Here is a 26,430-nt window from a genome sequence, read left to right on the forward strand (position 1 = left end):
GTGAGAATTGATAAATACTTTCCTCAAGTTATTTCAAATGAGAGTCATAATGAAGTGTCACAATCTGAAACTCTAGTTGTTGTTTTTTTACTTTAAAGTGGTCATTTCTGACAGTAATGCTCATAATTTTATTTGTAATCTGGTTTTTTCCAAAAAATACCTCATTTTACTTTATTTTACATATGGAAATATGTAGAAGTGTGTCCCATTTAGCTCAGGGACTATCATGGGGCCAAGTAGACAGGACTCCAGGATTCTGGTCCCTGCGTCATCCAGGGGAGGTCTCTGTTATTTGTGTTCCACTTACATGTTCATTTGTCTAAAAGATTCCACTGCTTAAAATAAAATAATATTAAGACCACTGCTAGAAGAGACTTTTAGAGTTGGAAAAGATCTTAAAGATAATTTGTCCAATCTTCTCATTTTACTGATAAGGAAATTGAGAGCCAGGTGGTTTATCTAGATAACCTGACCATGATCATACCATTGGTTTGGGGCTATCTATGACTCTGACCCTACTTGCCATTCCAACAGTCCTTTTAGACCAGAGCTGACCATATCACCTCTCCCTGCCCATCATTGACTGGAGCTTCTTTTTACTATGAACATGTTTTGTCTTTACTTCTGCAAAGCTGGAGTAAACACTGTCTTACAGAACTTTGCTATTTCCCAGCCTGCCTTTCTTTATTAAGTCCTTCAATTGCAGACCCTATTTAAAATATTCAGTCTATTCATTGAGAGCAGTTTTTCTGTTCACTTTTACTGGCCATGGATAGTCTGTTAGTTGCCTATCTAACACCCATTCTCCTGTCTCCTTTATTAGCAGAATCCCATTTTGGGGTTGGGGGTGGCAATGTGCCCAGCTCAAAAAACATTCCCAGGCCCTCTTTTAGCTCAATTCTGAACAACAGAGCACAAGTGGGACTTTAGAGAAAGCTCATTAAATGGACTTGACTCAGTTGGCATGGGCTATTTTGCTTTGTCCTTCCTTCTCTTTTTTTCTACCTGGAATATAACTTGATGACTAGAATCACAGCAACAATATTGTGAGCATGAAGGTGAAAGTTCCACCATAGGAATGGAGGCGTGGCATGCTAGGAGAAACCTGAGTCCTGGATATTATTGTGAAACTGCGGTTTTAGCACTGGATTTCCTACATCTTAACTTCTTTTTTTTTTTTTTTAAGTTTTATTTTATTTATTTCTCTCCCCTGCCCTTCCATTGTCTGCTCTCTGTGTCCATTCGCTGTGTGTTCTTCTGCGATCACTTGCATTGTCAGGCGGCACCGGGAAACTGCTTCCCCTTTTTGTTGCGTCATCTTGCTGCATCAGCTCTCCGTGTGTGAAGCGCCACTCCTGGGCAGGCTGCACTTTCTTTCGTGCTGGGTGGCTCTCCTTACAGGGCGCACTCCTTGCACATGGGGCTCCCCTATGCGGGGGTGCCCCTGCGTGGCATGGCACTCCTTGTGTGCGGCAGCACTGTGCATAGGCCAGCTTACCACAGTGGTCAGAAGGCCGTGGGTATCAAACCCTGGACCCTCCTTATGGTAGGTGGATGCTCTATCAGTTGAGCCAGGTCTGCTTCCTTAACTTCTTTTAATGTGAGAGACAAATAAACCCTTATGTTCAAACCAGTGTTATATTGGGTTTTCTGTTGCATGCAGCTGAACATAATCCCTACTGCCACCAATTTAGGACATGAACAAAATAGGTTAGGAATTCAGTTTCATTGAATGATCTGGGTTTTTTTTTAACACTTCCTGTCCACTTACATAGCAGCCTGTGCAAACACCATCGTAAAGCTTATAGCATAATAACTCATTCAAGTAATAAAGTATTCTCCTTCCCTTGCTCCCATCCTTGGCTACTGTATTTGTCTCTTGTCCAAGTGCTAGAATCTTTATTCAACATACATTTTTTGAGGCCTACTAGGTGCCAGACACCGTGCTTGGCAATGGCAAGAAGGTACAGTGCCTCTATGCACACACACTCTAGTGGAGAAGATTGACGAAGAAAAAAACCGCAGAGAAACATTGATTACAAATTATGAAGAATGCTATAAAGAATAGAGAAGAGTCTATGGTGGCACGGGGAGAGGGAGATGGTGGAGTAGATTTAGGTCAGATGTAATAGTGGACTCCATGAGAAAGTGATATTAAAAAAAAAAAAAGACCTAAAGGAAGGAAAGGAATCAGGGATGTGAAGAACGGGAGAGGAGCCTTCCAAGCAGAGGAAACAGCTTGTGCAAGGGCGCAGAAGCGAGGTGAGGTGGGGTGGAAGGGCTGGAGGGGAGTGCAAGAGATTCAATTGGAGAGATGAGGGGCTAGATGAAAGAGGTGGTGAAATCACTGGGATTAAATCGCAGTGGGAAGGCACTGAAGGGTCCTGGGCTTGGTGATAACTCTTTACAGTTTTAAAAGCTACTTTTGCTGCTGTCTGAAAAATAGGTTGGAGGTGGGGGCAGGGGAGAGAATGGAACTGGAAGACCAGTCTAGAGTGGATTATAGTCTTTCAGGCAAGAGAAAATGATAGACTGGACTAGTGTGGTGATAGGGGAGTAGGAGATGGATTTCCTGATGTATTTTTGGATATAGAATCAACAGGATTTGATTTGGGGTTAGATGAGGGGGTGAGGGCATCAGATTAGATGGGGGTGTGGGATGATTCATAGGTATTTAAGTGATTTGATGAGTGGTGGTGCTGTTTCCTAAGAGGAGGAAAATTAGAGGTGGAGGTAGGGCTGAAAGGGAACAGATTTGGGAAGGAAATTCAATAGTTCCTTTCAGATGTATTAAGAAGTCTGCAGGGCGAGTGCGCGGGCATGGAAGTGGGTAACTGGTATGTAGCTCTGGAGGTCTGTGAAGAGGTTGGAGATATTGAATGTCATCCTCTTTAAAAGAGTGCTTATGCTTATGAGATCATGTGAGTAAAGAGTACAGTGTAGAGAGAGAATGGAGAAGTGACTAGGAACAAGTAGAGCAATGCCATTCCCCTGGTGGTGGAGTGAGACCTCCCATTGGATATTCCTCAACTTAATCTCTAGGAAAGAAGCCATTTGGTACAACTATGACTTCACCCAGGAAGTTGAAGCCAGGACACCTGCCCGAGGCTGCCAGGAGAGGGATGTGCTGTCTCCTTGTTACAGGGAGTTTGAATTTCAGGAACTCAGTGTGACATTGCTGGGACTCCTAGGTCAGAGGAGTCACAGAGAAACTTCGCCACCTGGGAGCAGGTGCACAGCCCACAGAGAGCCCCAGGAGAATCCTGATTATATCGCATCTCATGAGCTACATTATTAGTTGCATGTTCATCTGTGTTCTTTTCCCTTTTGCTATCCTGAAGTTTGCAGAAAAACTTTTTGTAAGTGTCCAGTGGGGTCTCTGCTGTGGGAAATTAAATTTAAAGTAGTGCTTCCACAATAGGGTTGAAGATTTGAAGGGATCCTGGGCCTGTCAAGGCCAGCCTGGTGGGGGGTATCAGGTGGTAGTGAGAGGTCCCTTAGGAGAAAGTTGTTCCCTTGTTTGAGAGAAGAGGCATCCAGTTCATTCTCTCCTCATGACATGGACAGGCTTGTTCCATGGCCAGCCTTATAAGAGATGGTTTGATTTTTTAAAGAGGGGCAGATTTTCTTTATGAGTTTTCTTCCCATCTAATTGTAAGCTCCTTGATGACATACTTTGTCTTTGTATCCTCAGTGTCCCAGAAGTAGTACGCACTCGGTAGATATTAGTTTAATGGATGAATGAATGTCTGCGAGACATTGTGCTCAAATGCTGCAAACAATGCAAAGATATACACACTCTGGTTCCTCAAAGAGTTTACATTACAAATGCTTGGTACTGTAGGTGATAGGAAATCCCTGTGAGATGCTATTAGCTCAGAGAGGAGGGAGAGATTACTTCCAGTGTGCCTCAGACTTCATGGAGAAGGAAACATCTGGCTGGACCCTGAAGACTGAGTAAGAATACACTGCAGTCAGTAGATGAGAACAAAGGCATGGAGGGGGGACAGTCCATTTATTTTGGGCATGATCGGTAGTGAAGTTTGGTCCAAGGGTAGAGTACATGGAGAGGAAGAGGAAGCATCCAAGCCAAGAGTTGTGCTGGGGCTCCACTGCAGAGACCTTAAAAATGTCTTTCTCATTGGATAAGTCCTCTCTTCTCTCTCTTAGAGAAGCCATTCCCTGGGGACTCTGATAGCTGGCATTGACTTTTCATGGCAGAAAAATTTCTCAGCAGTAACTGCTTTTAAACCCTAGAATGGTTTGTGAGTAGCAGCTTTGGAAAAACTTTTCCTAGAGATTTTGTAGATGATTTCCTGTGGCCCTTAAAATTGTGGGCAGGTACTATATAACCTCTTAACCTCTCAAATTTTATATTATTCTATTTGACTCAACAAATATTGGAAGGTCTACTTTGGACATGACCCTGGGCGTTGCTGTCACTGAATTCCATATTGTGTCTCCCTCCTCACAACTGGTTTTTCTCCCAGTGGTCCTCCTCTCAACTCATGACACTTCCATCCACACCATTGCCCAAATCAGAAACCTCTGAATGATCCTTGATTCCTCACTTCCCCTCACTATTCACATTCAATTAACCCCCAATCCCTACCATTTTACCTCTTTAAACATCTCCTGAATGTGTCCATTTCTTTCCCATTCCTCCTTCCTGATTCTACTCATCGTCATCACTTATGTGGATTATTGACATGGTCTAGGGAAACGAATGTGGCTGAAGTGATAGGGTTTCTATCTACTATATGGGAGGACCCGGGTTTAATCCCTGGGGCCTCCTGGTAAAAAAAGAAAAAGGATGTGCCTGCATGGTGAGCCAGTGCCTGGGTGGCGAGCCAAGAACCTGCACAGCAAGCCCAGTGCCCATGCAAGGGCCTGCACAGTGAGCCAGTGCCCACGTGGCAAGCTGAGTGCCTGCGCAGTGAGCCACACAGCAAGATGATGATGTGACAAAAGAGAGATGAAGGGGAGAGTCAAGGTGAAGTGCAGCAGAAACCAGGAACTGAGGAGGCACATGTGACAGGGAACCTCTGTCCATATCAAATCCCAATGAATCCTAGAAGAGAAAAAATGAGAAGACAAAAAGAGAAATAGACACAGAAGATCACACAGCGAATAGACACAGACAGCAAAAACAGCAGGGGAATGGGGACGGGGAGGGAAAAAAAAAAGAAATGTTCTAAATGGTCTCCTGGCCTCCAGACTTGGCCTTCTCCATTCCATTCTGCACACATGGTCTTTCATGTAAATCTGAAAGCATGTTGTTCTCCTGCTTAACATTTCTTCACTGGGCTCCCATTATCCAAATTGCTTAATATGACTTATGAGAGAGGCAGGAGGTGTAGACTCTGAGCCAGATTGCTACCTAAGATCTTTAGGTAGATCTTCCTGTGTGCTTAAATTCCAGCTCTGCTACTCACCACTTGTTTGACCTTGGGCAAGTTACTTAAGCACTCACTGCAGTTTTCTCATCTATAAAAAGGTGATCATAATAGTAATTAGTTTTTGTAGTTGGAGGATTAAATGAATCTGGATCTTCCTCTTCTCCGTGAAACTTGAGTTTGGAGTGCCCCAGGACTTTTCTCTCTCCTTACTCACTCTCTTAGTCATCTCAAGTGGTTTCAAGATTTTAAATACAAAGATACTAATGACTCCCAAATTTGTATATTCAGCCCAGACGTCTCTCCTAAATGCTAGACTCCAGCTGCACTCTCAACATCTCTATTTGGGTAGCTAATAGATATCTCTAATGCAATATGTCCAGAACCTGCACTCCTGATTTTTTCTTTCCAACCTATTCAATCCAAAGTCTTTCCATTCTCAGCTGATAGAACTCTCTTTCCAGGTGCTCAGGATCAGTTGGCCTCCACTTCCCCTCTTATTCTCATTTCCCATATTCCATCTATCTGGAAATCCAACTGACTCTTCTTTCAGGCTAAACACAGAATCTGACTCCTCACCACGTCCATGGTCATACATACCCTAGTCCAAGCTCCACCTTCTTTCACCTAGATTACTGCAGCGACCTTCTAACTGGCCACTCTCCTTCCAACCTGGCCCATCTACAGCCACTTCTCAGCCCATCAGGTTGATAAAATCAGATCCTGTCACTTTGAGGGCTTTGCTCCAACCCTCCAATGGCCCCCCATTTCACAACCACTAAAAGCCAAAGTGTCTGCAATGGCTTTCAAAACTCTCACACGCTCAGAACCCCACCCCCAAACCCTGGAACATCATCTCCTACTGTTCTCCTTGTTCATTCTGCTCCAGCCACAGTATGGTCATTACTTTTCCTGGGACTTGCTAAGCATCCTCCTGCCCGAAGGCCTTGGCACTGGCTGTGCCCTTTACTGGAATGCTCTTCCCGCAGATATCCCTATTACTAACTCCCTCACCTCCTTCAAGTCTTTGCTCAAATGTCTCTTTTCAATGAGGCCTACTCTCATTACCCTTTTACAAACTATAACTTCCCATCCAATCCCATGATACTCCTCATCTCCCTTTATCCCCCCATTTGCACTTATCACCTTCTAACATAATGCATGCTTTACTTATGTTTCTTGATAACTGTCTGTCTTCCCCTACTGGAATGTAAGCTCCACTATGGCAAGGATTTTTGTTTGTTTCCTTCACTGGTGCTTAGTATCCAAGCACTGGCACAGTGCCTGGTACACAGTAGCCTCACTAAATCTGTATGGAATGAATGGACAGAACACATGGTATTTATGGAATGAAGGGCACACAGTTTTATAAATATTAACAATCATTATTACAAAGCTCACAACAAACTGGCTCCTAATTACCTTCTTTTTTTTAACTTTTTATTTTGAAATACATTCAGAAGTTACAAAAATAATACAAACCCTACACAGAGAACTCCAACATACCCTTACGCCACTCTTCCAGATACCTAGACCAACCGATACTAACTTTTTGCCACCTATTCCATATGATTTTATATATTGTTTATCTGTCTATCTATCATCTATCTATGTCTATCCATTTACTGAACACTGAGTGTAGGTTGTATATATTATGCTCCTTAAACACTTAACACTGCCACATACCTTTCCTAAGACAAGGATATTCATTTATGAAACCACTTTAAGTGCGGTTATCAAGTTCAAGAAATTTAACATTGTTAGAAAGCTTACAGTATATATTCCAATTTCTTCATGTGTCCCAATAATGTCCCTTTGAGCCTTTTCTCCTCCCTTGCTAGATCCCACATAGGACCATGTATTGCATTTAATTGTCATTGCCTTTTTAGTAGTTTGTTCTTTCCATTTTTGATTGTGGGAACATACAATCCTTTTTTTTTAAGATTTATTATATTATTTTTTAATTTATTTCTCTCCCCTTCCTCCCGTCCAGTCGTCTGCTCTCTGTGTCCATTCGCTGTGTGCTCTTCTGTGACTGCTTCTATCCTTATCAGCAGCACCAGGAATCTGTAGGTTTTTTTGTTGCATCATCTTGCTGTGTCAGCTCTCCGTGTGTGCAGCGCCACTCCTGGGCGGGCTGCACTTTTCTTTCGCTCTAGGTGGCTCTCCTTACAGGGCGCACTCCTTGTGCATGGGGCTCCCCTATGCGGGGGACACCCCTGCGTGGCACGGCACTCCTTGCACGCATCAGCACTGCGCAAGGGCCAGCTCCACATGGGTCAAGGAGGCCAGGGGTTTGAACCCTGGACCTCCCATGTGGTAGGCGGACACCCTATCCATTGGGCCAAGTCTGCTTCCCTATACAATATATACTTTTCCCATCTCAACCACTCCCAAGCATACCATTCAGTGGGATTAATCACTTTCACAATATTGCAGTATCTTCACTACCTTCTTTTACTGGAACTTTCTTATCTTCCCATACAGAAACCATACGCCCATTATGCATAAGTCCCCATTCCCTCTGCCCACTCCCCCCCACAACCTGTACTCTAATTTCTGTCTCTATGATATTGCATATTTTCCAATATTTTCTTTGTAGTTCCATGGGGCTTGAATTTAACATCTCAAATCTATAATAATTTCGTTTGCTTTGATACCAACTTAACTTTAATAGCATACATAAACTATGTTCCCATACCCCTCTGTCCACCCACCTTTATTACATGTTTTACATTACAAATACAAACCTACTGATTTATCACTACAGTTTATTCATTTGCCTCTTAGATCTATAAGAAATAAAAAGTGGAGTTACAAACCAGAAATATAATAGTACTGGCATTTATATTTACTCATGTCCTTACCCTCAGAAGAGATCTTTATTTTTTCATGCAGTTTCAATCTATTGTCTATTGCCCTCTCCTTTTAGCCTGCAGGACTCTCTTTAGCATCACTTGTAGGGCTGGGTCTACAAAATCTCCCTCAGGTTTTGCCTGTCTGTGACTAAATCTTCCTTCAATTTTGCCAGATATAGAATACTTGGGTAGTTTTGTTTGTTTTTTTTTTTGCTTTCAGCACTTGAAATTCGCTGGACTAAAACACATTTTGGTGCTGGGAGTGGGGTGCTGCTATTGCAAATAACAAAAAAAAATTTTTTTAAGGCTTTTAAACGGCTAATGAGTAGAGGCAGGAAGATTGTGAGATGCTCGATAGAAAAGATCTAGACTGCTTTCAAGAGACCGTTGGTAGAAATATGGATGCTAAAGGTGCTTCCAATGGTGCCTTAGACAGAAATGGTAAATGTATCGTTGCAAACTTGAAAAGAGACTACCCTTATTTTAAAGTGGCAGAGCATTTGACAAAATTGAGTCCTGATGTCAGATGGAAGGCAGAATTTAAAAGTGATGAGCTTGGATATTTAGCTGAGGGATTTGCACACATGTAATGTGCAGCCTGGCTGCTCCTTGCAGCTTACAGTAAAATGTGAGAGAAAAGGGATAAGCTGAGAACTGAACTCCTGGGCACAAAGAAAGCAGAAACTGATGGTATGGAAAATTCTGAGCTTCTGGAAAATGAGTCCCTGGAGACTGATGCACCGTGTGAGGATTAACTGAACATGGATCCAGCAGCCATTTCAGTGGAAGGCAGGATTGGAGGTGCAGTCATCCAGGAAGGATCTGTGGGAGGTCCTCCTGTCTGAGGGTTTGAACCCGTGTGCTGCATGCAAAACTGACAAGGTTTTTGGTGAAATACGTATGAATTTAACCACTGCCAGCCTGGACTAAAAGGGGCAGATTGAAAGGAAAAATGACTTCAAAGGCAGAATCATGGAGCTGAGGTCTAGACTGAAGTGGGTCTAGACCCACTCTTATGTGCCCTGGAGCTTGGAAAGGGTGGGCCTTCAACACCATTGTTCAGAAAATGTTGTCATCCCAAGTTTCTCAGATACCTGGAGAATTGTGGAGGGGCTGGACGCCTCCCTAATGCTTGAGGAGGGTGGACCTGAGAGCCTGGCCATCACCCCAATGCTTGGAGATGTTGGAGCCTTCACCCCAGTGTTTGGGAAGAGCAGGGCCACTGAATAAGCAGTTGGAAAGGGTGGGGCTGCTGCTCCATCAGGCCCCAAGGACAAGAAACCTTCTTAACCTCATCTCCCTGTACTTTCTCCCATTCTAGGTCAGCTTTACTCAACGCTCTCATCTCTAGAGCTTCCCCATGTGCTCTTCTCTCTGTCCATCCGCTCCTTCATTTGAGAGCAATCGTACTCCTCTTTCTGGTTTCAGCTGAGGGCTTCCCTGACCCTAGGTCTGTCCCCTCCACCCCACTACCCCACCATGTGCTCCTTGTTCATCACACTGTATTTTAATTACTTGCCATGCATCAGTCTTCTCAGCTAGACTCTGTGACCATGTGGCCAACACCTGTGATCATCATTGCAGCATCCCCAGCACAGGACTTGATCCATAAATTAACATTTCTGTTAATTCAGTGCATGACTGAGAAATTTATGTCCACAAAACTGATTGCATTTCTGCACCAAAGAACCCATTGCTTAGTACACATAATCCTGGCCTACTGATTCCCCATGTAGCTGTATTTTGTGATGCTTCTTAGGTAATAACGACAGCTAACATTTATCTAATTCATTCCATCCTCCCAACACCTCTGTGAAGGAGATACTACTAGTGTCTTTATTTGTGAAATAGGAAATTGAGGTTTAGCGAAATTAAGATAGTTTTTCCAGGTCACACACCTCGGAGCAGCTTTTGGAGCAGGATTCAAATCTAGACACTCCGGCACCAGAAACCCTAAGTTTATAGTATGCCACATCATTCTGCCATTTTACTTTTGGGCTTATTTTAGTTCAAAATTAGCCAATTCTCTGCCCTGAACAGTATGGCAAGGAACAATTGTGATCACCTTCAACAAACCGATGAGGCATGCTTCTGTGAATGGAGGAGCTGCCACTGTTTCTCCATTTTACTAAAGTGGACACTAAGGGCAAGAGTGTCTTCATCTAGATCAACATCATCCTCACCAGCACCATAGCTTACCATTTTATTTAGCACTTACAGTGTGCCAACAACCAGGTCAAACACTCTTTCCCCGCCCCCCCATTTCTTTTAAAATCTAATATTTAGGTTAACTGAAGTTGAACCTTGTTCTCTGGCTTCAATTCCTTGCTTTTCTGGAAAACTGACTTGAACCATATACACCTAAAAATATAGTGGTATCATAGCCATTAAAGCTCCAAGGCAGAGAGAGGGGGCAAGATGGCGGCTGAGTGAACATCCCTGTTAGAGTCTTCTGCAGGGAATCGGCTGGGCGGCGTTGGAGACTCTTTGGGACCGGATTGTTTCGGGATTTTTGCTGGTCCGGAGGTGTCTGGACATCGATTTGGAGGGAAGGTAACAGAGAGGATTCGTCTGTGAAATATACACGGAGATCCCAGCTACCTGCAGAGGATTCCCTTCTTGGTTTGTTTTTTTTTTTTTTTTTTTTTTTTTTCGGTTTTCTCTTTCCCTCTTGTCCCTCATCTTCCACTTATTTTTACTTTAATTCAAGTATACAATAGGTGCTACAGGGAACACCTCACATTTGCTGGGTTTTCCCATCCTCCACTGCCTCATTTCTGTGTGAACTGATTTAGGCTACCTACACTATCCCCCTTCCCCTGCATCTTGATATCCACTATCATCTACTGTCTCTCCTATATTCCACCCCCCACCTCCCGTTCTTTGATCCACAAAGTGTCTAACTCTTAATTTCTAATACCTTTGTTCTGTTTTCTGTCTATTATCCACTCTTGAAACTATTACCTTTCTTTTCTTTTTCCCTCTCTCATGAAAACAATAGCTGTGTAGTTCATACCATATTCCTCCCAAATTCAGTCATCAACTTCATAAAAGGTACTCTACCTACAGCTATAACTCTATACAATCTACATGAATCTAACCTCCATCCTTCCAGATCTCATATTCCTGCTTTATTAACATACATCACCAATACAACTTTACACTTTTCCCTTGCTTACACAATTGCCTTTCCCCAACACTAATACTTTCCTCTAAAGTGAACTTAACCAACAACAAGTAACTAGAATAAGAAGAAAAAAGTGACAAAGAGAAGATATAACACCTGTGCAAAAATAACAACTAATTAACCTCCAAGAGCAGACAAAGAAGCTAAGGAACTGATTAAATTCGTCAAAATAAAGAGATGACCAGAAAGCAACAAAAATCTACGAACCAAACCAATAATCAGGAAAACATGGCTGAATCCAATCAACAAACCAATAATCACGAAGGGGAGCAAAACTTGGCACAAGCAATGAAAGATCTCAGAACATTTATCACCGACAAATTTGATGCAGTAATGAAAGAGGTTAACAACATGAAGACATCACTTGGAGGGGAAATTGCAGACATACGCAAAAACATAACAGATATGATGGGAATGAACACCACAGTTCAAGAAATCAAAAATACACTTGCAGCAAATATCAGCAGACTAGAAGAGACAGAGCAGAGAATTAGTGATGTGGAAGACAGTACATCAGAAATCAAACAGATAGTAGAAGGGGTCAATAAGAAGATAGAAAAAATCCAATTAGGATTTAGGGATCTGAATGACAATGCAAAACGCTCAAACATACGTATTATAGGCATTCCAGAAGGTGAAGAGAAGGGAAAGGGGTCAGAAAGAGTGTTGCAGGAAATAATGACTGAAAACTTCCCAAATCTACTGAAAGAGACAGATGTACATATCCAAGAAGCACAGCGCACTCCACAAGTCATAAACCCCAACAGGCCCACCCCAAGACATATACTTGTCAAATTATCCAATGCTCAAGACAAAGAGAAGATCCTAAAAGCAGCAAGAGAAAAGAAAACCATCACATACAAGGGAAGCTCAATTAGATTAAGTGCTGATTTCTCTTCTGAAACCATGGAGGCAAGAAGACAGTGGTATGATATAGTCAAGGTACTAAAGGAAAAAAATTTCCAACCAAGAATACTCTATCCAGCTAAACTAGCATTCAAACATGATGGAGAGTTCAAAATATTCGCAGACAAACAGAAACTGAAAGAGTATACCAACAAGAAACCTCCCCTTCAAGAAATTCTAAAGGGAGTTCTGCAGGAAGAAAGGAAAAAACAGGAAAGGCAAAGTTGGAGGAGAGTATAAGACCAACAACAACAACAAAAAAGACAAAAAAAAATATACAAACAAAATATGACAAACACAAATCCAATCAAAATATGGCTAACACAAATAATTCCTTGATAGTAATAACACTGAATGTCAATGGATTAAACTCACCTATCAAAAGATTCAGACTGGGACACTGGATAAGGAAATATGACCCATCCATATGCTGTCTACAAGAGACACATCTTAGACCCAGAGACGCATGGAGATTGAAAGTGAAAGGCTGGAAAACAATCATACAAGCTAACAATAACCAAAAAAAGGCAGGAGTAGCTATATTAATATCAGACAAAATAGACTTTAAATGTGAAACAATTGTGAGAGACAAAGAAGGATACTACATTTTAGTCAAAGGGAAAATCTGTCAAGAAGATCGAACAATCATAAATATCTATGCCCCTAACAAGGGTGCCTCTAAATACGTCAGGCAAACGCTGGAAAAACTAAGTGAAAGAATAGATACATCTACAATTATAGTGGGGGATTTTAATACACCACTATCAATTCTGGACAGAACATCTCAAAAGAGAATCACCAAAGACACAAAACATCTGAATAGTATATTAGAGGAGCTCGATCTAATAGACATATATAGATCGCTACACCCAAACACAGCAGGATATACATTTTTCTCAAGCGCACATGGATCATTCTCCAAGATAGATCATATGCTAGGCCACAAAGAAAGGCTGAACGAATTCAGAAAGATTGAAATCATACAAAACATTATCTCTGACCACAGTGGAGTCAAGCTGGAGATTTGCAAGGGAAAGAAGCCCAGATTTCACACCACGATTTGGAAATTAAACAACACACTCTTAGAAAAACAGTGGGTCAAAGAGGAAATCTCAAAAGAAATCAATGACTACCTTGAAACAAATGATAATGATAACACAACATACCAAAATTTATGGGATGCAGCAAAAGCAGTACTGAGAGGGAAGTTTATAGCCATAAATTCATATATCAAAAAAGAAGAAAGAGCAAAAATTGAAGAACTAACTGCACATTTGAAGGAATTAGAAAAACAACAACAAAGTAACCCAACAGGAAGAAGAAGGAAGGAAATAACAAAGATAAGAGCAGAACTAAATGAAATAGAAAATAAGAAAGCACTTGAACAGATAAACAAGACCAAGAGCTGGTTTTTTGAGAAGATTAACAAAATTGACAAACCTTTAGCAACACTAACAAAGAAAAAAAGAGAGAAGATGCAAATACACAAAATAAGAAATGAGAAAGGAGATTTCACCACTGACCCCACAGAAATAAAGACTATCATAAGAGGATATTTTGAAAAACTATATTCCAACAAAAATGACAATCTAGAGGAAATGGACAAATTCCTAGAAACACATAAACAGCCCATATTGACAAAAGAAGAAATTGATGATCTTAACAAACCAATCACAAGCAGAGAGATAGAATCAGTTATTAAAAATCTCCCAACTAAGAAGAGCCCAGGGTCAGATGGCTTCACAGGTGAATTCTATAAAACATTCCGGAAAGAACTGACACCAATCCTGCTGAAACTATTCCAAACCATCGAAACAGAAAGAACATTACCCAACTCCTTCTATGATGCCAACATTACCCTAGTACCAAAGCCAAACAAAGACATCACAAGAAAGGAAAATTACAGACCAATTTCTCTAATGAACCTAGACGCAAAAATACTTAACAAAATACTTGCTAATCGTATTCAACAACACATTAAACGAATTATACACCACGACCAAGTGGGATTCATCCCAGGTATGCAAGGATGGTTCAACATAAGAAAATCAATCAACGTAATACACCATATAAACAGATTGAAGGAAAAAAATCACATGATTATATCTATTGATGCAGAAAAAGCATTTGACAAAATACAGCACCCTTTCTTGATAAAAACACTCCAAATGATTGGAATACAAGGAAATTTTTTGAACATGATAAAGAGTATATATGAAAAACCTAAAGCCAATATTGTTTACAATGGAGAAATCCTAGACTCCTTCCCTCTAAACTCAGGAACAAGACAAGGATGCCCACTGTCGCCGCTCCTATTTAACATTGTCTTAGAAGTACTTGCTCGAGCACTGAGGCAAGAACCAGAAATAAAAGGCATTCAAATTGGAAAGGAAGAAGTCAAAATTTCATTATTTGCAGATGACATGATCCTATACATAGAAAACCCTGAGAGATCTACAACGAAGATTCTAGAACTCATAAATGAGTTTAGTAAAGTCGCAGGTTATAAGATCAATGCGCAAAAATCAGTAGCATTTCTGTACACCAATAATGAGCAAGATCAGGAGGAAATCAAGAAACAAATACCATTCACAATAGTAAATAAAAAAATCAAATACTTAGGAATAAATTTAACTAAAGAGGTAAAGAACTTATACACTGAGAACTATACAAGATTGTTCAAGGAAATCAAAGAAGACCTAAATAAATGGAAGACTATTCCTTGTTCATGGATAGGAAGACTGAACATTATTAAGATGTCTATCCTACCAAAATTGATCTACACATTCAATGCAATCCCAATAAAAATCAATGCAGCCTTCTTTAAGGAACTAGAAAAAACTAACTATGAAATTTATTTGGAAAGGAAAGAGACCCCGAATAGCCAAAGACATACTGAAAAAGAAAAACGAAATTGGAGGAATCACACTACCTGACTTCAAAACATACTATAAAGCTACGGTGGTGAAAACAGCATGGTATTGGCATAAGGAGAGACATATAGACCAATGGAATCGAATTGAAAGCTCTGATATAGAACCTCACATATACAACCACATAATATTCGATAAAGCCACCAAACCCTCTCAACTGGGAGAGAGTGGCCTATTCAACAAATGGTGTCTGGAGAACTGGATAGCCATATGTAGAAGAATGAAAGAGGATTACCATCTCACACCTTATACAAAGATCAACTCAAGATGGATCAAAGACCTAAATATAAAAGCCAAGACCATAAAAACCTTAGAAAGCAGTGTAGGGAAACATCTACAGGACCTTGTAATAGGTAATGGATTTATGAATATCTCACCAAAAGCACGAGCAGCAAAAGAACTAATAGATAAATGGGACTTCCTCAAAATTAAAGCCTTCTGCACCTCAAAGGAGTTTGTCAAGAAAGTAAAAAGGGAGCCCACACAGTGGGAGAAAATATTTGGCAATCAGATATCTGATAAGAAACTTATAACTTGCATATATAAAGAACTCCTACATCTTGAAAATAAAAAGATAAACAATCCATTTAAAAAATGGGAAAAAGACTTAAACAGACACTTCTCCGAAGAAGAAATACAAATGGCAAGAAAGCACATGAAAAAATGTTCCAAATCTCTAGCTATCAGGGAAATGCAAATCAAAACCACAATGAGATACCATCTTACACCCATAAGATTGGCAGCTATGAAAAAAACAGAAGAATACAAGTGCTGGAGAGGATGTGAAGGAAGGGGAACACTCATCCACTGCTGGTGGGAATGCAGAAGGATCCAACCATTCTGGAGAACAGTATGGCGGTTTCTCAAAAAACTAGCCATAGATTTGCCATATGGCCCAGCAATACCACTGCTGGGAATATACCCAGCAGAACTGAAAACAAGAACACAAACCAATATATGTACACCAATGTTCATAGCAGCATTGTTCACTATTGCCAAAAGTTGGAATCAACCCAAATGCCCATCAACAGACGAGTGGATCAATAAAATGTGGTATATACACACAATGGAATACTACTCGGCTGTAAGAACAAACACACTACAAACACATGTGATAACATGGATGAATCTTGAGAACCTTATGTTGAGTGAAGCAACCCAGACATTGAAGGACAAATACTACATGACCTCAATGATATGAAATAAACAAGCTGCCCTAGATAGCAAGAGACTGAACGATAGGCTTGCAGGAAATCGGAGGGTGGAGGAAGGATATGAGCCGATGTCTGCAGGGGTGGAATTTAAGACGAGATGGTGGTAAGTATGAACACAAAGAAGAGATAAAAGGGGGGCAAGGGGTTGCCTTTGCTTGGGGCTTTGCGGGTTTGAGGGTGGCTGGGGAGGGACGGGTGGGTAACGTTGCCCAAAAGTGGGGGGAGGGAGGGGTAGCATACGAACCAGGAGAGGGTCAGGTGTTGGTGGAGAGTAAAATGCCGAGAAAATCATATCAAAATATAATAAAGAGGGTTACCTGTTTAGAATGCTCGGAGGGGAGGGTCTGATGCAGGACGGGCTCCTGGGGAATGTCTAAATGCTCATTCTGCCAGAGTGGGTGACACCATGGGGTAGAAACCCAAGTAGTGAGAGTGGGGGTGGACCCACATCCTGGGGAGGACTAATGCCATCCAATAGAGGGAACTGTATCCCTCGAGAGAAAGGGTGGCTCCCAGGGCATTGGGGCAGCTGAGCAAGTTAGGCCCTGAACAATATTCCATCTATCTCTGGAAGTGGCTCCTCAGGAAACGGAGGTTGGCTATCACTGAGGGCACCAAGGTGGAAGGGAAAATGGACGTTAAATGTGTGGAACCAAAGTAAATGGGGGGTAAGAGAGGAGTTTCTTGAGAGTACACAAGGATGGATATAAAACATGTAATATTACACCATAACATATAGGAGATGACAGACTGATAATGTAAACCATAATGTAAAACATAGGATAACTAAAAATGTAAAGAACTGTGTATCCTAAAGTATGCACCATAATGTAAACACAGATGTCACCTTGTTAGAAAGCTAATGTCTCAGACTCTGTACATCACTTTAAGTAAATATGATATGAATAGGGCGTAAGAGTATCACTGTGGAAGGGAAAAGGTTTTCTGGTGGATGTGTGGGAGTGCTGTATATTATATATATACATTGCTGTGGTCTAGGACTCCTGTGAAGAAAAGCTGAATAATTAGGGGGGGGGGGGGGAAAAAGAAAAAAATAGGATGTGGAATTTTTTCAAGTCAACATTCTTTATCTAAGTTCTTTATCTAACTTTATCCAAGTTCTTTATCTATCCTTTAAACTCATCGCTATATGCCATTCCCTAGTAAGGGACCATGACATTATATTGGGCTTCAAATTTCGGGGAGTTCTGGATCACAGAGTGTTTCAACAATGGCAATGGAGGGATACTGGTATGGGATACCAATGACAGATGATATATGACTGACAGGGAGCTGTACAGAACATATGTCCAGGGTGCATGGTAATGTTTGGATATACTCATAGTGGCAACAATTAAAAACCACAGTAGGGGGGGTACTGGGTTCCCGGCCAGTGGTGCTCTGTCGTGGTCCCTAGGGGAGCAGCGACAGTCTCCCAGGTACAGTGGTGGGGACCGGGAGGGAGTGAGGGTTCAACAGTGAGCCCCTGATACTAATGACTATGCTTGTGAGCTGATAAACCCAAAATAATAACAAGGCCTAGAGCAACTTTGTGCCTGGGAATTTCCTTCTGTCAGCCTTCATGTTACTCAAATGTGGCCAGTCTCGAAGCCAAACTCAGCATGTAAATGCAATGCCTTCCCCCCAGCGTGGGACATGACACCTGGGGATGAGCCTCCCTGGCAACGAGGGACCACTATCAACTACCAACTGATGATGCAACTGGAAAATGACCTTATACGGAAGGTTCAATGCGGATCAGCAGAATATCCATGTCTACATAAAATACCATGACTTTAAAATGCTGTTTGACCTAAAGTAAGGGGGAAATGGAAAGGAGAAATGAGTTTATATGGCTACGAGTTTCTAAAAAAGAGTCTGGAGGCTGGCAGAAGGTTTGCCCTCATGCACAACTGAGCAGAGTCAGAGAGACAGATAAAGCAGATACAACCCCCAGATATTGGTTCCTTTGAGGGCTAAAGAGACCCATGGGAGTTATGGTCATGGCCGATGGGGTTAACTACCAGGGCAGATGGCCCCTCTTTGGAAATGGTGTTTATGTGTGATGAATCTGGACTCAGATGGGATCTCCCTTCATAAGACTTTCATGCCAATGTGCTGGAGGTGCAGTTAATGTTGGGGTTTAAGATATATTTAGGGGATTTGAATCTCTGGACTGACAATGTGATAGCCAGATCCTGAGCCTCAACAGACTCCAGCACCTACAATCTGATTTATTGGACTTACCACACTCAGCTAAGATGGAGGTGAAGAAGGACAACCACCACACCATGGAGCCTAGAGTGATTACAACTGAAAATGGGAGGATTGCATCCAGCATCCAGGTGGAATCTGAGCCTCCTCTTGACATAAAGGTGCAATGGACACAACCAATCCAGTGTCCACATAGAAGAGGTGGCATTGGATTGGGAAAAGTGGACATAATGGACAAAGGGTATGGGGAAAGGCAGGAAGAGATGAGAGGTGGAGGCGTCTTCGGGACATGGAGCTGCCCTGGATGGTGCTTCAGAGGTAATCACCGGACATTGTAAATCCTCACAGGGCCTACATGATGGAATAGAGGAGAGTATGGGCCATGATGTGAACCAATGTATATGAGGTGCAGAGGTGCCCAAAGATGTACTTACCAAATCCAATGGATGTGTCATGATGATGGGAACGAGTGTTGTTGGGGGGGGGGAGAGGGGGGGTGGGGGGGTGGGGTTGAATGGGACCTCACATATATATTTTTAATGTAATATTATTACAAAGTCAATAAAAAATAAAAAAATTAAAAAAAAAAAAAAAAAAAAAAAAAAAAAAAAAAAAAAAGCTCCAAGGCAATTTGGAGAGACTGGCCCAGACCCTTCGGGATCAGATAAGGAAGTGAGATTCTGAAAGGTGAAGTGTCTTCTTGTCCAAGGTCCAGCAAGTGGCGGTAGAAGAGACTATTGTGCCCGGATCCGGAGCTTTCGGTAAGACTCTAGAGCCCCTCGCCTGTTCTTTACCTGACACCCAGCACAAGTGAAAAGGTACTGATTCGTTTTAAGTGGACCTCTCTAATGGAGTGTAGTTATTACTGCTGCAGTTATCCGTGCTGCGCTGTTATTATCCATGACGTGCTATAATCGTGCCCTGGAAATCACACACACACACACACACACTTCTTAGAGCTGTTATTATCCATGACGTGCTATAATCGTGCCCTGGAAATCACACACACACACACACACACACACACACACACACACACACTTCTTAGAGCTGTTATTATCCATGACGTGCTATAATCGTGCCCTGGAAATCACACACACACACACACACACACACACACACACTTCTTAGAGCTGTTATTATCCATGACGTGCTATAATCGTGCCCTGGAAATCACACACACACACACACACACACACACACTTCTTAGAGTCCTCGGGCAGCACCAGGGGTTCCGCGGTAACACAGGTGACAACAGTGACCGCCCAGTCCTTTGCGACTGGCTGACTGAGGAGCTGGGCGGCCCCCGACTGTCCTTGGCCGCCAATCAGGGCTCGGAACGGTGGGCTGCGCCAATCGGAGATTTCCAGGGCCGCCACGGGGTCCAACTGGGGGGGCTCGAGCCCGAAAAGAGGGAGCCAAGGCCGCGATCAATCAGAGAGGAGGAGAGGCCCGCCGCTGCCCAATCAGCGGCCTTCAGGCCTCGGTCGCTGGCGGCCAATCAGCTGGCGAGCGGCGGGCGGCGCGCGCGGCGGGGGCGGGGCCGGGGCGGGGCCGGGAGCGGCCGGCGGGGCGGGGCCTGGGCGCACAGCTGTCGGAGCTGCGGGGCGCGAGGTCGGTGAGGCGCTGGCGACCCGGGGGCCGGTCGGAGGCGCGCAGGGCGGGGGCCGGAGCGGGCTCGCGCAGGGCTGGGAGCGTCGCGGGATGCCGCCCGGCCCTCGGAGCTGCGGGATGCGGCGGGGAGAGGTGCGGGTCCGGGCAGGGTCTCGGGGAGGTGGTTCGTTCCAGCGGGAGGGTTGCGGGAGGAGGGGACACTGTTGCTATGGCAACACGTGTGCGCGCTGCAGAGGCTCGGCCCGTCCAAACCTGCGTTCGGCGCCCCTGCGCACCCTTACCCCAAACCGCCTCCATCGTCCCTGGCTTGTTCGCAGCCAGGCTGGGAACAGCGCAGAAATAGCCCGTTTGGGGCATCTTCCTCTCCTCCTCCGCCTCCTGCCCACCTTCCCCTTTCCCTCCCTCCGGCCGCCTCGTCCTTGGTCAGAGGGCTTAAGCTCGCCCTGGCTCGAAGGCACAACAGGCCTTTGCTGTTTGGCCACCTGCGCCAGTTCTCAGCCACCTCACAGAATGGCCACAGCTGAGGTCCAGCGCAGCCGCCGCCTCCTGGCGACCCACGCCCTAGGGACCTGGGGTGGCCCCCAGCCGGCTTTTTAAAAAGACACCCAAGGCAGAGTCTTGTGCTCACTAAGTGCTTAGAGAACGGGGTCTGCCTGAATAAAACCCACAAGGAGAGCTTCGCATTCCAGAGATCAATTTCTAGATATAGAATATATACTTATATATAAAAAGAGAACCACATATGTACTTTACATCTTCTAGTAGCTACATTTTTAAAAAGTAAAGCAGGTGACATTAATTTTAACATACTTTAAGCCAATATATCCGAACTTTTTTCCAGCATATAGTCGACATTAAATTATTGGTGAGACATTTTTAATTCTTTTTTTTTTCACACAAAACCTTCAAACTCTGATATGTATAATACACTTACAGCACATCGCAAGTCAGACCAGGCACATTTCAAGCACTTGGTAGCCCCTGTGGCTAGTGGCTACCTTATTGGACTGCACAGACAGACATTTCTTGCATATGTATGTTGTGGCCAAGCACATGATATCATTGTCATCAATATTCTTCAACAGGAAACACTGTGCAGTGAGGCTACAAAAAATAGGAAGCATGGTCCTTTCCTGAAGGAGCTTCCAGTCCAGTTGCAGAGAAAATAAAATCCAAAGGATCAGTAGTACGAATATCATTCAAGCGATGGTAAAGATAGCTAGGCAGCATATGATGTTTGACTGTCACACTAGATGGCTGAAAATTACCCTAAGAACTCAAGGGAGGGATGCTTGAGCCTGGTCTTGAAAGATGGGTAAGACTTGGACTGCTGGAAATGGTGAGCGTTTTGGTTGAATGGGACTGAACATAACTTCTTTGGTTTTTAGGGCTGAAATCTCGCAAAGGCCTGAGGCTTTCGGACTGAAAAAGGCTTTCCTCTCTCGCTAATAATTATAACTCCACAATGATTCATAGCCTTTTCTTGATCAACTCCTCTGGGGATATTTTCCTGGAGAAACATTGGAAAAGTGTGGTCAGCCGTTCCGTTTGTGATTATTTTTTTGAGGCGCAGGAGAGAGCCACTGAGGCCGAAAATGTACCTCCAGTTATCCCTACCCCTCACCACTATCTCTTAAGTGTTTACCGTCACAAGATCTTTTTTGTCGCCGTTATCCAGACGGAGGTCCCACCTCTATTTGTCATCGAGTTCCTTCACCGAGTCGTGGACACGTTTCAGGTGCGTAATGGTGGGGAGATTCGTATAGGCCACCTCTCAAGTGTCTTTCTAGTTCTACTTCCGTTGTGTTCAGCCTCAGCCAAACTTATTGAAAAGGCAAAACTTTGACGTTGCTCACTCCCTCTCCCATTACATTACCCAGACTCTGGATTCAGGTAGTGGAACTCTCTCCATATTAGCCCTAGCAGAATTACTCAACTTATAACGGTTGCGGTTATTTGCATGCCTCAAAGGATAAATGAGAAGCAAGGGCCTGTTGGTTTAACTTCTGTGTCATGTGAGGCCTGGAATTAGTCACATGAATTCAGAAATTGTGGAATTGAAAAAAAAAAAAGAGGAGAATGAGGACTCAGTTACCCTGCTAAAAGTGAAAACACAAGTGAAAGAGTTCTTTCATTTTTCACGTATATCACATGATGAGAAGAACTTTCATCCCAAGAGAATCAAAATGTATTTTATAAGTTTTTCCTACAAATACTCTCTGACAGTACTCTCTAAAGGAGAGGATTCAGTAGTTATAATCCTAAGCCATCCAAAATGTGCCTTGTTATGATTTCCATGTATGATATTTGACCCCATTCTAAGATTAACAGTCCTTATTAATCTTAGACAGAAAGTTGACAGCTGCTTCATAGCACCACTGCAATATTATGTAACTTAGTGTGAGACAGGAAGTGTGATAAAAGATATTTAATCTAGTTGAAACCACAGAGGAATTTGGAGAAGCAAAGTAAAGTTCCTGGCTTGGAAGTTTGTGACTTCAGAACTTGTCATTTTTGAGGTATGTGTTAAAAGTAAACGTATACATCTTGATTTTAATGTCTCATCTGATGTGTGTCCTCTCCAGCAGTATTTTTCTAGAATATGACAGAAGAATTCCAACTATAGATGTAAGCATTTTTGCTCTAGCACTTTGACCTACTTGCAAGTATACTTTCCAACTGCTTAGGTCACATTATGCCTGGTTTATAAAACCTAGCGAGGTATTTTATTATATTTCACTTTTTTTTTTTAAAGATTATTTATTTCTCTCTCCTTCCTCCCCGACCCCGGTTGTCTGTTCTCTGTGTCTGTTTGCTACGTCTTCTTTGTCCACTTCTGTTGTTGTCAGTGGCACAGGAATCTGTGTTTCTTTTTGTTGTATCACCTTGTTGTGTCAGCTCTCCATGTGTGTAGCCCCATTCCTGGGCAGTCTGCACTTTCTTTCGCGCTGGGTGGCTCTCCTTACGGGGCGCATCCCTTGAGCGTGGGGCTCCCCTATGCGGGGGACACCCCTGCGTTGCAGGGCACTCTTTGCGCGCATGAGCGCTGTGCATGGGCCAGCTGCACACGGGACAAGGAGGCCCTGGGTTTGAACCGCGGACCTCCCATGTGGTAGGCAGACGCCCTAACCACTGGGCCAAGTCTGCCGCCTATTTAACTCTTTATTTTGAAAATATTTCGAACTTACAGGGCAGTTGTAAAAACAATACAAACCTTATACAGAAAAACCCAACTTACCTCCACCCTCCCAGCTAACCAGATCTGCTGATTATTTTCACATTTCGCCACCTTTGCTGAATTATTCTGCTATCTCTGTCATCTATTTTATGAATATTTGAAAGCAGCTGGCATACATCATATTCCTTGAACATGTAATGCTTCCATGTACATTTCCTATAAACAAGGAAATCATTTATGTAATCACCTCAAGTATAGTTAAGTTCAGTTTAATTCAGGTGAATGCAGTTCAATGTAAATTTAATGTTGCATTCTCTATTCCAATTTTTTTTTCTTATGTACCCAATGTCCTTTTTTTAATATTTGTTTTTTTTTAAGATTTATTATTTCTTTCTCTCCCCTCCCCCTCCCCCACAGTTGTCTGCTGTCTTTGTACATTCGCTGTGTGTTCTTCTGTGATCACTTCTATCCTTATCAGCGGCACTGGGAATCTGTGTTTCTTTTTCTTGCGTCATCTTGCTGTGTCAGTTCCCTGTGTGTGTGGCGCCATTCCTGGGCAGGCTGCACTTTCTTTCGCGCTGGGCAGCTCTCCTTATGGGGCGCACTCCTTGCGCGTGGGGCTCCCCTACGCGGGGGACACCCCTGCGTGGCAGGGCACTCCTTGCGCGCATCAGCACTGTGCATGGACCAGCTCCACACGGGTCAAGGAGGCCCCGGGTTTGAACTGCTGACCTCCCAAATGGTAGGCAGACTCCCTATCCATTGGGCCAAATCCGCTTCCCCCAATGTCCTTTTGAGCCTTTTCTACTCCATTCTTAGATTCTATCCAGTATCATGCATTGCATTTAATTGTCATTATCTCTTTAGTTTCTTTTTTAAAAATTGTGCAAATATATACACAACATAACTTCCCATCCCAGCCCTTCCGAAGCATACCGTTCAGTGGGATTAATCACATTCACAGTGTTGCAGTACACCCACCACCATCCATCACTAGAACTTTCCCTTCGCTCCAAACATGTATCCTACACTCGTTGTGCATTAACTCCCTAGTTCCCTTGACCCCCCCACCCCTGGTAATCTGTACTCCATTTCCAGTCTCTCTGAGTTTGCGTGTTCTCTGATATTTTCTTTGTGGCTACCATGGGGCTGAAGTTTCACATCCTTAAGTCTGTAACAATCTCATTTGCTTTGATACCAACCCAATAACTTCATTAGCATATAAAAACGATGTTCCTTTAGCCTTTCGTCTTCCAAATTACATATTTTTACATTATGAGCCCCAAACCACTGATTTATCATTACATTTTATGTGTTTCCCTTTTAGATCCTGTAGGTAGTAAAAAGTGGAGTTACATATCAAAAATACAGTAGTCCTTGTATTTATATTTACCCATGTGGGGTTATTTTTACTCGAGATCTTTACTGTTCATCTGACTTCAGCCAAGTTCCCTAGTGTCCTTTCCTTCCAACCTGCAAAACTCCCTCTAGCATTTCTTGTTGGGCCAGTCTACTGGTGCAGCTTTTGTTTGTCTGGGACTGCCTTAATTCCTCTCTCTCTCTCTTTTTTTTTTTTTTTTTTTAGGAAAGGCATTTTGCTTTTTTATTTTCTATAAAATTTTGCAAAGAAATGTGTAAGCCAAGGGACACGGGGCACAGAGGCAAGGTGGTCAAGTCCCGGATGCTGACTCGACTGCAGGCCCTGACTCTGCCAACCCCTGGGGCAACAGCAGGCTGTATTAGATTTTCACAGATCAGAATCTGTGAGGGAGAGGTGACGTTAGCTCTCACCCTCCCTCCCAGTGCCTGATGAGTCCTGAAGCAGAGGGCCTGGGTGGCGGTAGGGTGTTTAGAATGTTGGGTGGTGCTGGCCGTGCCGCCAGGCCGAAGATGCAGGGCAGGGCATCTCGTGATGCCTCCAGCCGCCAATGGGCAGGCGGCCCTGTGCCAGGCCACATCCTGCTCAGCATCCGTGTCCGTTTGGCACAGGTATGCTAGGGGCTCAGTGCCCTCGTGAGCCTTGATGCTGCTCAGGGCCAGGCAGCCGGCCACTGGCATCTGCACACCTTCATTCTCTAGCTGGTCCAGGAAGCACAGGAGGGCCCTCTCCTAGAAGGCAAGTCCCAGTGATAGGCGCCGGAGCTGGGTGATGCCATCAGCCATGGCCTTGTTGCCATCGATGAACAGAGAGCCTGCAGCCCATCTGTGCGCAACCACCCATCAGGCGCCAACCTCAGGGCCTTCCAGCACCATGGTCTGGTCCTGGAGTTCAGATTCCACCCCAGTAACACCTCCTTGGCAGTCTCCGCCACAAAGACCCCTATGGGGAGACTTCCCAGGGCTTCAACCTAACTCTAGAACCAGAAGACCGTGAGCTGCTCTCTGGGGCCCAGCTGGGGTTTCCTGGGCAACTTCTGCCCCAGGGCATCCTCCAGGGACTTGACATACACAGGCTCGCCTGAGCCTGGCTGGTGCCGGGAGAGGCGGGCACGAGGCTGGCTGCAGAAGGTGAAGAGCACTGGCTCCACAAGGCAGAGGCGGGGCTGGTGCCTCTGGGTGCTGGTCCCGGAAGGTCAGGAAGCCAGCCAAGAGAACGACACTGCTTCCTGGTGGAGGTGGCAGGGATCTCCCATCGCCTGCTGAGTTTGCAGGCCCCCTTGAGCCTCCCACAGCACCTCTGCCAGGTCCCCTGCCTTCAGGCAGTGCAGGGGCCCAAATGTGCCCAGTTTCAGCAGGAGGTGGCTGCAGTGGTACAAGTGCTGGACCAAGGCATTGCCCAGAGCCAAGCATCTTATGCTGACTGGAGGGCACTCCCAGTCCAGATATCCCTCAGCCCCAGGCTCCAGGCTGCTTGGGGGCCTGTCCCCAGGACCATCCTTGTCTTCCTCTTCATCCTCTCTCATTTTTGAAAGACAGTTTTGCTGGATACA

General features: G+C 43.8%; 1 protein-coding gene across 4 annotated transcripts in view; it reads left to right on the plus strand.

Annotated features, from left to right (window-relative positions):
* Positions 1–26,430, plus strand: part of AP3M2 (adaptor related protein complex 3 subunit mu 2) — a 126,156-nt gene that overhangs the window by 77,730 nt on the left and 21,996 nt on the right. Inside the window, exons 1-2 of one of the 4 annotated variants that reach the window (XM_071212677.1) lie at positions 19,449–19,469; positions 21,711–22,060. In XM_071212677.1, coding sequence (XP_071068778.1) covers positions 21,788–22,060 — 273 coding nt within the window. In that variant the 5' untranslated portion in view covers positions 19,449–19,469; positions 21,711–21,787. Of the gene's footprint in view, positions 1–19,448; positions 19,470–20,253; positions 20,323–20,348; positions 20,455–21,710; positions 22,061–26,430 lie in introns of those variants that run through there. The other 3 variants (XM_004483189.3, XM_004483190.5, XM_058289805.2) reach the window with 3 other exon arrangements.

This window comes from Dasypus novemcinctus, chromosome 29, assembly GCF_030445035.2.
Source record: "Dasypus novemcinctus isolate mDasNov1 chromosome 29, mDasNov1.1.hap2, whole genome shotgun sequence".
Classification (NCBI taxonomy): Eukaryota; Metazoa; Chordata; class Mammalia; order Cingulata; family Dasypodidae; genus Dasypus; species Dasypus novemcinctus.